At 43.6% G+C, this 12,149-nt stretch overlaps 1 protein-coding gene across 2 annotated transcripts in view; it reads left to right on the plus strand.

Annotated features, from left to right (window-relative positions):
• Positions 1 to 1,509: 1,509 nt before the first annotated feature.
• Positions 1,510 to 12,149, plus strand: part of dpysl2b (dihydropyrimidinase like 2b) — a 48,023-nt gene continuing 37,383 nt past the window's right edge. The window contains exon 1 of one of the 2 annotated variants that reach the window (XM_033646683.2): positions 1,510 to 2,362. In XM_033646683.2, the coding sequence (XP_033502574.1) occupies positions 2,096 to 2,362 (267 nt within the window). In that variant the 5' untranslated portion in view covers positions 1,510 to 2,095. Of the gene's footprint in view, positions 2,363 to 6,376; positions 6,670 to 12,149 lie in introns of those variants that run through there. The other variant, XM_033646684.2, reaches the window with a different exon arrangement.

Below are 12,149 nucleotides of genomic sequence, written 5' to 3' on the forward strand. Positions count from 1 at the left end.
GGCGCTTGGGCAGTGGCTCGTGGTGTCAGACGCCGACGAAAAAAGCCATCCTTTAACACTGGCATGATACGCAGCCGGTCACCATTATAGATCAATGGCACTCAGCAGATTCAAGGGAAAACGCAGTGGGACAAGAACAAAAGTTAATGCGGCAAAAGTCCAAGTAGGGCAGGCGGGAGGGGCCGTGGACGGGTCCAGCAAACACCAACTTTTACCTGGGAGAGAGGTGTTCACAGCCCATAAGATTATAAAGCCTTTTTTCCTAAACCCAACCATGTGCTTTGTTGTTGGCAGGAAAAAAATCAATTTGCTGTGTTGTACTGATGTAGTGCATTTATTTTGAAAGAGACTGCATGTAAACATAAATTTCCTGTGAAAACAGAAGTGTACCTTGAAAGAAGACAATGCACATAACAGGCAGAACTTGACACAGCGTCCCAGAATGTCAACAACCAACACACTTAGGGTACCTTGCACGTCATATCTGGACATGGATAGTCCATGACCAAGTGTTGCTATGTGACGAGGTCGGAGTGAGAATGTGTTGATCACTCAAGATAATCCACAGACCTTGTTGGGTTTCACATAGGAACTATTTTCTTTCCACTGAACTACACCCATTAACCGTATCACCACGCAGAAGGAAGCGTGCATCTACTCATGGACAAAAGGCTCATGACAGCATGAGATCTAAACAATGATGGCGTCCCCCCCGGCTGGGCTGTAAAGTGAGCTAGCTCAGAGGTGCTAGGTGAGCTAGCAGAATATGCATGCTTCCTTTTGTGCTGTGAAAACCACACCCACCAAGTTCATCACTGCACAGAAGGAAGTGTGCATCTTCTGCAAGCTCATATCTCACACTGACACAAGCCTGTTGTCCATGAGTAGATGCACAATTCCTTCTGCGTGGTGATACAGTTAGCGGGTGTAATTCAGTAGAAAGAATGTAGTTCCTACATGAAACTGCTCACAACAAGTTCTGTGGATTATCTTGAGTAACCAGGTTATGATTTCTGTAAAGAGACATTGCTGTTGAGTTTTTTAAATGTATTTTTTTGGCACCTTGAGCACCACAAGCCGAGTGCCATCTAGTTCCATTATATTGGAGAGAGGACAGATACTTTGATGGCAGATATCTCCGACTCTCTGCAACTCACACCAAAACAATCTAGACTGATAAATAGCACTACAGGTAAGAGGAAAAATATGTGGTTTTGATTTTGGGGTCAATTGTCCCTTTAATGTCACTCCAAGCAACTGTACTTTTTGACGACTGGTCACTTGCCATGTTACTACCAGATATAATCTATGTATGACTCAGCATTTTCTCTACCTGTCCCATGTGTGCTACATGTAGAGACATCTGACCGTGGTGCTGAAGGGACAGCGCCCTTTCATGTTGGACTGGGTGTGACTTCAGGGAGCTCTCCATGGTGCTGATCTTGACCTCAAACTTTGAGAAACGCCCTTCTGAGACCCAACTGCATGACATGCTTCACTTATTACATTACACAGCTTTTAGCCGCACTGACATGCAGGTCACTGTACCCTGATGGATTAGACCTCTACACAACAAGTCTTTACTCCGGACCAGAAAGGACCGATCATTTCCGGACGATCAGATCTGATGCGCTCTCACACAGGCTACAGGTAATCCCTCATCGGGAAACATCCTCCTCCTATAAGGCTATTGGATCTTTATTTTGACATAGACTTGGAGGTCTCTCCCTCATATGGTGACTCGTGAAATCGCACAAGGATATTTGGCTGTAGGCGAGAAGCTCATTTAGACTCATGAGTAAGCAATTCAAAACTGTTTGCTGATCTGGAGGAGGATCATAGACCAGGAGAACAGCGTCAGATCTGCCTGTGTCTTTACCTAATATCTTATAATATCACGCATATTTATGGTGCACCTCTCTCTCTACAGTGGGAGTGTTTTCATGCAGCATTAGCCTCACAGATCTTTTGTCACAGTGCGACCACCTGCGCTTGGAAATCAAAGGCGGTGGCTGCCCGGCGTGCGGAGCTGAAAAAAAAAATCGGAGACTCTGAGCATCTGTGCAGCTACTCCCCTAGAAGCCTGCTGCAAGGCATGTCGACCGCCGGGGAAGTACCAGCCTTCTTCAAGAGCATGGGCTCTGACAGCCCCGCCAGGCCGAGGCAGAAATTCTGTGGCATGTTCTGCCCGGTTGAAGGCTCCTCGGACAACAAGACGCTCGACTTTGATGCGCTCTCGGCGTGCAGGGGCAAGAGTGACGGGCGAGTCATTGACCGGCAGACCGACATCTCCCAGCCGAGGAAGGTGGAGATAAGGGAGAGCACAGGGAAGGAGGCTCTACAGAACCTGGATGATAAGAGGGTAATTTTGCATGCTCATTGTGGATTGTTTGGACCATGTCTATCTTTCTGCCATGCATCATTCTGATCTTTTGCACGAACCTGCGCCATTTCCATCTAAAATTGCTCCAATTACAGCCCCTGTCACTCCTTTGAGTTTGCTTAAGCCTACCAGACAACTTGCCCTGACTACATTTCCCAGAAAGCAGTGTGATGTAACAGTGTGGATGGAGGGCCCTCCATGCAGAGCTGCCAGAGGGAGTGGCTCCTGTTAGTTGGAGCTTGCATTACTATTTTATCCCCTCTGCTGCACAGAACAGCTGATCCTACCCAGTGTCCTTGAGCAAAACCATCTGCCTACTCAGTGTTAACAGGTCTGCATGAAAATAAACAGCAGAGACGTGAACGTGTTCTGCACATATGATGTGATGCACGCCTGCTGCATTGTTGTGCTCCTGTGTTTGGGCTCTCGAACAGCAGAATTCAGGGTGTGGAGCTGATGGACGAGACATGGCAGCTCTGACTTGCATGACTTGCAGGAAAGTCTGACAACTTTTTCCCACCGCTGCTTCATCGTCCAGGTTTTATAGCTGGGTGGTAAACTGAGGAACTGACAGTCTCAGTGCTTCCTTTACTTAATATTTAAGCACTCAGGATGCTGTTAAAAGCTTTGTGCAGTGGTGGTACGCCTCATGTTACATATTGATCGGAAGCATTAGCCACACAGTCTGCTCTTTAGCTACTCTCCCTTATGTCTCTATTTAAGTCTTACATGTGCGGCAGCTTGCCCTACCCTTCTCTGATAAGATAATATACATTGGGCATGAATTGATTTGTTCTTGCATATTAATCATAGGAGAGAGCAAATTAAATGGGATGTTTGAAGGCTGGCCTTTATCTCAGGATCAAGCTTGATCATCATGTTTGCAGACTGCAGTGGTGGAAAGTAACTAAGCACATCTACTCAAGTACTGTACTTAATTGCAACTGTAATTTATCCGAGTACTTATCTACATTATACTTCTACTCCACTAAATTTCAGAGGGAAATAATGTACGTCTTACTCACGTTGGAAGTAGTGTATCGGTAATTATATTCCATGGTATAATACATTATTCTGAAAAAGACCACTCTGCATAATGAGCACCTTTTGGTACTTTAAGGATATCTTGATGCTCATACTTTAATATTTTTGCTTCAATAAAATATTAAATGCATGAATTGTACATTGTAGTATTTCAATTTTCACTCAAGTTAAAGATCTCCCACCACTGGCCGACTGCAAAGCTCTAAAGGTTGAACCTTGGTGCAAATGAAAAGTTGAATCCGTGAGAATACACTCAATGGTTTGGCAGTCAAAGCTTTTTTTCCTGGTGTGACCAAGTAATCAGGTCTAGTGGTTAGCAGGGGCGGAGTGGGAGGGTGGTGTCTGGGTGCTCCAGTCCCGACTGTTTTCTCTTAGGCCCTGAATCTATGCTATCCACTGAGGAAATCTAATATAACTGAGTAAATTTTCTTTTGTTGGCCTCATATTAAATTGAGAGTATTAAAGAGCACATTCATTTGGCATTGTTAGGGATCCTTGATGTGTCATTAGAGCAGCCTAGATTATTATGGTATAGATATGTTAGCTAAATGATCATTCTGTGGACTTTACTCTAGCATAGTTTAACAAAAAGAGGTTTCAAGTTTAGTAATGCTGTTTAGGCCGGACTCCTACCCTACCTATGTGATGTGACCAGCACTGTGGGGCCCTGTCCTGCAGCACAAAGCAGGTGATTTTTAACATCTTTCATACTGAGGTTTTATAATTTCAAACCCACCAGACCACTTAAGAGCAGTGGACACAGATTATTGGATTTAGTAACTGTTGGAGCTATTAATGTGACAAACTAATAAGTGCTGCAACTGCTGTCAAGTTGTCGGGAGTCGGGATCCTGGGCTTTCTCTCACCTGACGGTGGTCTCTTTCTCATCTGATGCTAACACCACTGCAGTGTCTGCCTCATCTGTAATGTATTGTTATGTTTCATCTTTGTTGACCTCACCGTTGCCTTTTAAATCCTAATGATCAGCTCTGACGTATATAACAAAAAACAAAAAAAACTTTGGACCAGCAAAGATTTTTGCCACATTTATTTTATTTTATGCCAACGTTGGCCCTGAATGTGCATCCTACGTGACTGTAGTTTTTAAAAATGATAAAACTTTTTTTCTTACAAAATTCTGATCATAGTCATTGTTGCCAGGCGGGAGCACGGCCCATTTGGGCTGCGAGGGCTCTGGGAGTACACTTTATGGGCCAGGATGTAACTGAAAATGGTAACAAAAGACAAGTTTTACCTCTTCCTGGGTGGAAGGAGTAAAAGATGGTTTAAGAATGATGAAGACAGCTGGAGAACAATTAGATACAAAATAGGATGCGAGCTCTACAAGATGTTTTCTTTCATTGGCAATACTGAAAGTTTGCAATGTCTGGTTCCGCCCTGGGGGTTAGCTAATATTAGCAAACTTTTGATGACTCTGTAACTAAGATCACTGATGCAGGATTTATACTTGCATCAGCTCTATGCAGAGCCTACACCGTAGCTTAGGCATGTGGCCTATGCTGTTGTGAGCGTTTATATTTGTGCGATGGTGTGTCTGTGTCACTCTGCAGTTACACCTCCAAAACACTAGTTGGTGGCGGGGTTTCTGTGAAGTGCTGTAAAGTTTAGTTGATTCAGAACACACATTAAACATGGCTTTATAGAGACAATTTCAAACACAAGTACACAAATCAGCTTCACTATAACTCGCAGCATTCACAGACAATGCATTTGTCTTTATCTATTATATTATCTATTTCCTCTTCTCATATGAAGCCAGGGACAACAGCAACATTTAACAAAGGTAACATTACAAAAGTCAGCTCCATTACAACTCACAAGGTTCACTGACAAAACAACTGTCTTATACTAAACACGTTTTCCAAGCAAATATAACATGCTAACATTATTAGCACAAGTCTATGGCATTTTACATTGTATAAATTAGCCTAACAACTAGCTGAGATTTCCTCTACTCATATGAAGCCAGGATAAATCACACACAAGACTTAAAATGCTATTTTTGTGGAGGCTTTATTGTCTTCACAATTTATTGTTTCTTATCTGTGAAATTAAAGTAAATAAAAGCTTTGTTTCCACTGAGGGAAATAGATATAGTGGCCTGCGTCGCCGCAACATGTAGTTACATTTCTGGAGAGGTGCATGTCAGGCTACAGCGTAGGGTACAGCGTCGATTCAACGCAGAAGTAAAAATCCTGCATGAGTCAGTTTGTTGCAATGATTCTTCCCTGCAAGTGTACTCTAAGTAAAACTACATATCCCAGCTTTAAAATAATTGCAGTTATCCCTAATTTGGAGCAGAGATTGAGCCATTTAAATTTTTCTCAGTCTGATTTTATTTTATCTCTTGTGATCAAAAATGAAGCATCCATCCTGATATTCAACGCGCACACAAAGTGTAGGCTTCTTCTCCTGCTCTGGCAGCGCATGAAAATAATTTTAAATCAGTGTAAGTCAGTTTAATTTGACATTATATTTGTTGTTTGTCTTCAAACAGTGGAAAATATAATCCCATGTCCTCTCTGATCCCAACAAGTGTCATTTCCTGGTTCTGGTCACACCTTGAAACTATCTTGGCACTCTTTAAATCACCATTAAAAAGTGATTCAAGAAAAGTGCTCATTGGAGCTGAGGGAAGGTGAAATGATCTCACTCTGTGCACTGACTGATATTTAATTTATTCTAATCAAAGGTTTAGAGACACAGCAGATGAAGTAGAGTTAAGATGGCTGCTGGGTGTTTCTTCATTTGTTCACTTGGTGCACTCTCTGCCTCCACTAATCCGAGGAGAGCAATTGATGGCATTAGTGGCTCTTTCCTGTCAATGGAGCAGGGCGAGGCTCTTGCGCATGCTCCGTGGGTTTCTTTTATGGGAAGACGCTCTCAGGCAGGCGGTCCCTCCCTCCTTCCCTCCCTCCTTTCCTCCCTCCCTCCCCTCTTGTCTGACTCCGTCTGGGAAGGAGAGGTTTGGTGCATCGGCGGAGACCGGGGAGGCTGCCAGGACGCGATCCGGAGTTGAGAGTTAGTTTGGTTGGGTACATTTGTGGCCTCCCAAGGATCAGCTGCGTGTTTCTTCATCTTCCTCATCATCCTCGTGTACCGGCGAGCAGCGGTAACCCGAACATCCCGTCGCATTGATTGCGGTCCACGGCGCAGCGCGAGACGAACCACCGGTGAAGATGTCTGGCTATCAGGGCAAGAAGAACATCCCCCGCATCACAGTGAGTGTTCGCGTGCTTAAAAGTTGATCTAGATGAGGTTAAATCCAGTTGAGTGTCCGGTGTCTGGTGGCGTGGGCCTGCGGGTGTGGGTGCAGGATGTCACCGGGGCGGCATGGTGCCTGCGCCGCTGCGCCCCTCCGACAAATGTGAGCTCGGAGCTGAAGCATAAAGCTGCTTCTTTAATGCACTTTGCACATGCATGCTGGTTTATTGTGCAATCCTCATGTGCACTGACCGCACATTAGGATCGATTAATCGATGTGGACACCGGTGGGTGTAAATGTGATTTTTTTTTTGTAGCATCTTTGCGACAAGTGCTCATCTACCTATAAAACCCAGCACTTAACCTGAGAGTGTGTATCTCAGCTGCAGACTCACACTCCAGGCTGCCATGCTTTGTGCACACTATGCATGACAGTGGAGATTTCACGCCGGTGGTCTTTGTTACACGGTGTGTCTGGTCGCCGGGTATCACCGCACACCAACTGCTGGGGCAAATGCCTCCCTGCATCCGCACAGCACCCGGCTCTTTTATCCAAGCTCTTCTTTCACTCTGCTAAAACCGGCTTTTCATTTATTTTTAGAGGCGCAGAAGCATTCAAGGGCACGTTAATGGTGTTACAGATTATTTCCCTGAATTCATAGCGGAGCTGCGGGGATGGTGGTGCTGGTGGTGGTGGTGGTTCAATGGAAAGTAGAGAATAGGGAGGGGAAGGGAGGGGAGCCAGGGGAAGGGAGGGGACGGTGGGTCCTATTTCCTTCCATGTTTCTCCCTCGGTTGTGTGATGAAGGGAAGATGCATATAGGCAGAACTGATCAGGAAGGAGGTCACTGTCTTTCCATGCTGATGTTAGTGCAGTGAGGTAATTGGGTTAAACAGTCAGAGATGGCTCAGAGCATGCAGAACAAGAGTCACACAGTATGGAGGGAGTGTGTGTGAGTGTTTTATTATGGGCTCCCAGTACAGATATGGGTCAGTGCTTTGTACAGATAGATATATGCATTACTAAATAAATTATTTGGCGTATACTCATTTATTGAACAGGCCTAACAGAGACAGGCCAAGGAGCCAAAGTGCTCAGGTGGCCCCTAAGCTTTCCAAATTTGGACCACGACAGAAAGCCAGGTGGTGTTGAACATTTTCTAACTCACAATAAAAATCAATTGACCCTTCCCTAAGGGCTACCCCTGGACACAGACTGGCCAATCATAACGTAGCAGACCAGGGTCTGACAACAACCCAGCTGTGCTCCATTGACTCTAATGCAGTCGTTTCAGATTTCCTTCATTTTCAGGCTGGTTTTGTGGATTTGGAGCTAAATGTTGTGCTATAGATATACGTTTCTTCCCTGTTCCAAAACCAAAATCAAACCCTGAAAAGTGTAGGGTTAGCTAGCTAGCTACTGAAGATATAGCATACTGAATGTATACACATGCTGCTTTTGCTTTTTAATGATTATAACAGTGAAACAAAGACTGACCCCGCTGTACAGGAACCAGTGAAGGGAAGCAGGGAAACTTTGCTGATATTCAACCAGCTCTGTGTCATCACAGTGTGCGCAGATGAACATTGTTTGTCTTTCCATGAGAGATCCCTGCACACACTGTGATGCCACACAGCTGGTTCAATATCAGCAAAGTTTCCCTTTATATTCATTGTCTTGTGTGGTGATCAGCAGTGATGTGGTGGTTCACTTTTACACTGTGATCTGTAGCCTATAGTTCGGCTTTAGCTTCTAACTATCTTTGTCTTTTTAACCTGTTGTTGCTGCTGAGTCAGTTTGACATCCTGGATATATCCTTCAAACACAGACTGTAGACCCCTCTGTCTGCTTCTCTCTGGAATCACTGGTTCTTTTTTCCAAAAATATGATCATATTTCTTCAGGGAGTGCAGTTAGTCACGGTGTGGGCTCCATGCTTACTGCGACAGCTTGTCGGACCATTTCTAAAGGGTGGGGGTTAGGAAGAGGTCAATTGATTTACCTTTAAAGTATTGGTAAGTAAGTTGCCAGAGTGCATTAAAAAGCACCAAAATAGAGCTTGCTTATCAATGGGAGGATCCCCCAACAGAGGTCCAAGCTAAGCACCAAATGTTCTCAGATCCTAGAAACGCCCCTGAGTACACCTGACCTGTGTGGGCTTGCAGCAGCTGACTCCATGAGGCTGCTGCCACTGGATTTCCTTCTTGGCAAAGATGAGTGAGGACAGCAAACACTGACAGTTTGAAAACTGGCAATTTATTTAGTATATATGCTGAAAATCTTATGAATGTTTGTTTATTGGCTGGCCCCATGGCCTTCTGTTATTTTGCCAAAGTGGCCTCTGGGTAATGCAAGTTGAACATTCATGCTATATGGCATCTGTATTAAGTAACTGATGTTAACACTTCAGTTTACTTACTGTAATAATCAGGACTATGACATGATGTGGGTGGGGTGGCAGCTGCTAGAAAGGACAAGGGGCCTTTTAGGCATCTGTGCCAAAGGGGGCCCAGCCTGCACATGGTGGACATCATAAAGAAAGTGCAGCTAAAGTGACCGATCAGACAGTACAGACTTTGGCACCAGTGTGTCCATGTTTGTGCAGACATCTGAAGTTGGAATCACAGTTCTGCAAAGATATATGTGAACATCTCTGTGCATCTACAGAGAGAAAGAGAAGAGGAGAGGCGTGTTGTGGGTACCTGTAGGCCATAAACACTCGCGGAGGAGCTTTTGTGCACACCTGCTGAGCCACAGCAATTTGTCTGAAAGCCTTGGACGTCAAAACAGCTATTTGGCGTGTCCAATTTTATGTCAGGAGGTGAAAGGTAAAATAAATTACACACTTAGGTTATATCCAAAGGTGTCTGAACAACACCTGTGCATGTTTGCTTATTTGTGGGTCCTGCAGAGACAAAGAATGGTCAAGCAAATAGTCCAAACATTTTTCAGTTTTCCACTTTTTAAATGTGAGGATTTGCTATTTTTCTCTGTTTTAAACCATTGTAAATTGAATTTCTTTGGGTTAGACATCACAAGCAATTTGAAGATGTCACCTTGGACTCTACTATGCATACTGACAGGAGAAGAGATGTTGAAACACAAACTGAGACAAAAAAAGTGGCATATTGCAAGTGGAGAAAACTGTTCAGAAGGCGAGAGTTTAATTTAACCTTAAATTCACTGCATATTGTAATTGTTACAGAGACAAAGGATGTTAAATCAAGTACTTTATGATGTCATGACTGCTGATAATTCAAAACATATTCTGGGCTGTGCTGATATCATGGCGTCCCGGGTGAAACCAGGCAACCCTCTCAGGTGAATCACTCCCCCTCAGCTCCCTGGAGAGTGCTCGAGGTGCAGCAGCCAGTTGGTGGAGAGAGATCAGAGGATTAGCAGGGGTTGTAGTCCAACAGTGATTAAGTCAGACCTAAATGGATCCACTGCCTATTCTTAAACAGAGCATGAAAGAAAAGAGGCTCAGGGACTGAATTTAAATGCTTTTTTCTGAAGGATGGGGTGCGATAAATGTGTCACATAAGACTGTCGCTGCTGAACAGGAGCAGGAGAGTCTCTTAGTGACTTTGTGGGTTTCATTTCTCCAGCTGGTCCTGGGTCAGACATACTTCTGTAACCACTGTGCTTCATCACTGAGCGCCAGTTTGAAGAGTGGATGAGCTTATTAAACCAAACAGAGGCTGGAGAGGAAATGAATGAGGTTAAATTGAATAAAACTAAACAGGAAAGGCTGCAGCAGTGACAAAGAACCTCTGTGTGTTCCGTGTCTTTCTGCATAAGCTAATTAAATTTAGAGTTTAGATCATACATAACGCCAAATCTGAATGTTACATCCATCCATCTCCAGGCCATTAGGGGTGGTGTCCGTGTAACAGAAGAGCTTACTGGATTGCCTTGGACAGATGGAGCCGGCCGGGTCAGCTGCACAGGCAGAGACATACTTAAGGCACGTCTCATCAAATATGAATGAACCACCACAAGTTCACCACCTGGTTTAGAGCTCCTGTGACTCATGCCTGTTCTCAAAATCTCAGATGCATAAACCAAAGCTGAGTTAAAAGGTACGTGATAGAAGTGGATATTGAGGCAACAAAATACCTTTTTTCAGCACTTAACTTTCTCTGTAATAACAAAAATGTAATATTTCAACTAGCTGCAGGGGTGATGTAGTAGACTAAATATTACTTTATTATTTCTGAAATATTATAGATAAGAAAATAGACCAGAAGCAAACTGGCACTGCAACGAAGCCTGCAGGGAAGCTAAGGGAGTGGCCGTGGAGCTTGATGGTAGGGCTCCCCTCTTTAGGGTGGGTCCGCCTCCTGTCTGACGTAGGATACTCGATATATATCTTGATATTTTTAAATCTCCCCAAAAGCACCCGAGACAAAATCGAACATTACAATATTTCTGACCAGATACCCTCTCTGATGGAAAAAAGTTGTATGGTTTGTTTTTTCAGAAAATATTAACACAGTTAACAACTAAGTGGGTTAAGGCAAGTGTTAAAACAAATAAAAATTCTACTAAGAACATAAAGTTACATCACTTTCCTGTAATGCAGCCTTTAAAACGAGGGAAAAAACGCTTTAAATGCCATATCACGACACAACCATATTCAAAATCTAAGACGATATATAGTCTTATATGTCGATAACGATATATTATCTTAATATTGCCCAGCCCGAGTCTGAAGTTGAACCCAGTTCGTGGCACTTTTGTCTCTTTTCTAAACTCTGCATTCTCACCCAGATGTACTCTCGGGTACTGAAATATGGAACAGATGGCTTTAATGTGAATCAGCACTCAGTAGTAATGATGTAATTCGGTCAGTACCCTTAAAAGTAATGAGTTCGGTAGCCAACCCTGTTCACGATATTATCCCGATAATCATGAAAACTCTTAATAAAAACACACTGCACACACACTAAGAGACAAACATTTCTATTGCATCACAGAGAAACAAACAATTTTAAAAAGCCAGGCTTTTCAACTTTTTGAAATGGCGTCATATCTTTCAATATGAACCATGCTCATGCTTGATTAAGATCTCTTTGTGTTCTGTTCTGTTTTTGCAGAGTCTCTTTTATTGTTTGTTACCCAGCTGTCTCTTTAGGTACTGCTGGACACAATATTCACAATTATGCCAATAATGAAAATCCACCACGTTCAACTTAAAGGGTAACTTCGGTATTTTTCAGCGTGGACCCTATTGTCCCATGTTTTAGTGTCTAAGTGAAATGGAGACAGCAATTTTGGAAACTGGCCCAGGATTGAGCAGGAGTGCTTCAGCTGGGAGCAGCTAAACAGGCTGCAGTGTAACCAATGGGGGCATTTGTGCACCGTCACTTTACGCCCACTGAAAGTGTTTGTTTTTGCCACTGACAGGCTCAGATTGTTATTATAAGTGTCTGACAAAATTATGGAGAGGATCCCAGGGTTTATTTTAACCAAACTAGAGTTGGGTCAAGATGGT

Source organism: Epinephelus lanceolatus, chromosome 19 (genome assembly GCF_041903045.1).
Source record: "Epinephelus lanceolatus isolate andai-2023 chromosome 19, ASM4190304v1, whole genome shotgun sequence".
Lineage (NCBI taxonomy): Eukaryota > Metazoa > Chordata > Actinopteri > Perciformes > Serranidae > Epinephelus > Epinephelus lanceolatus.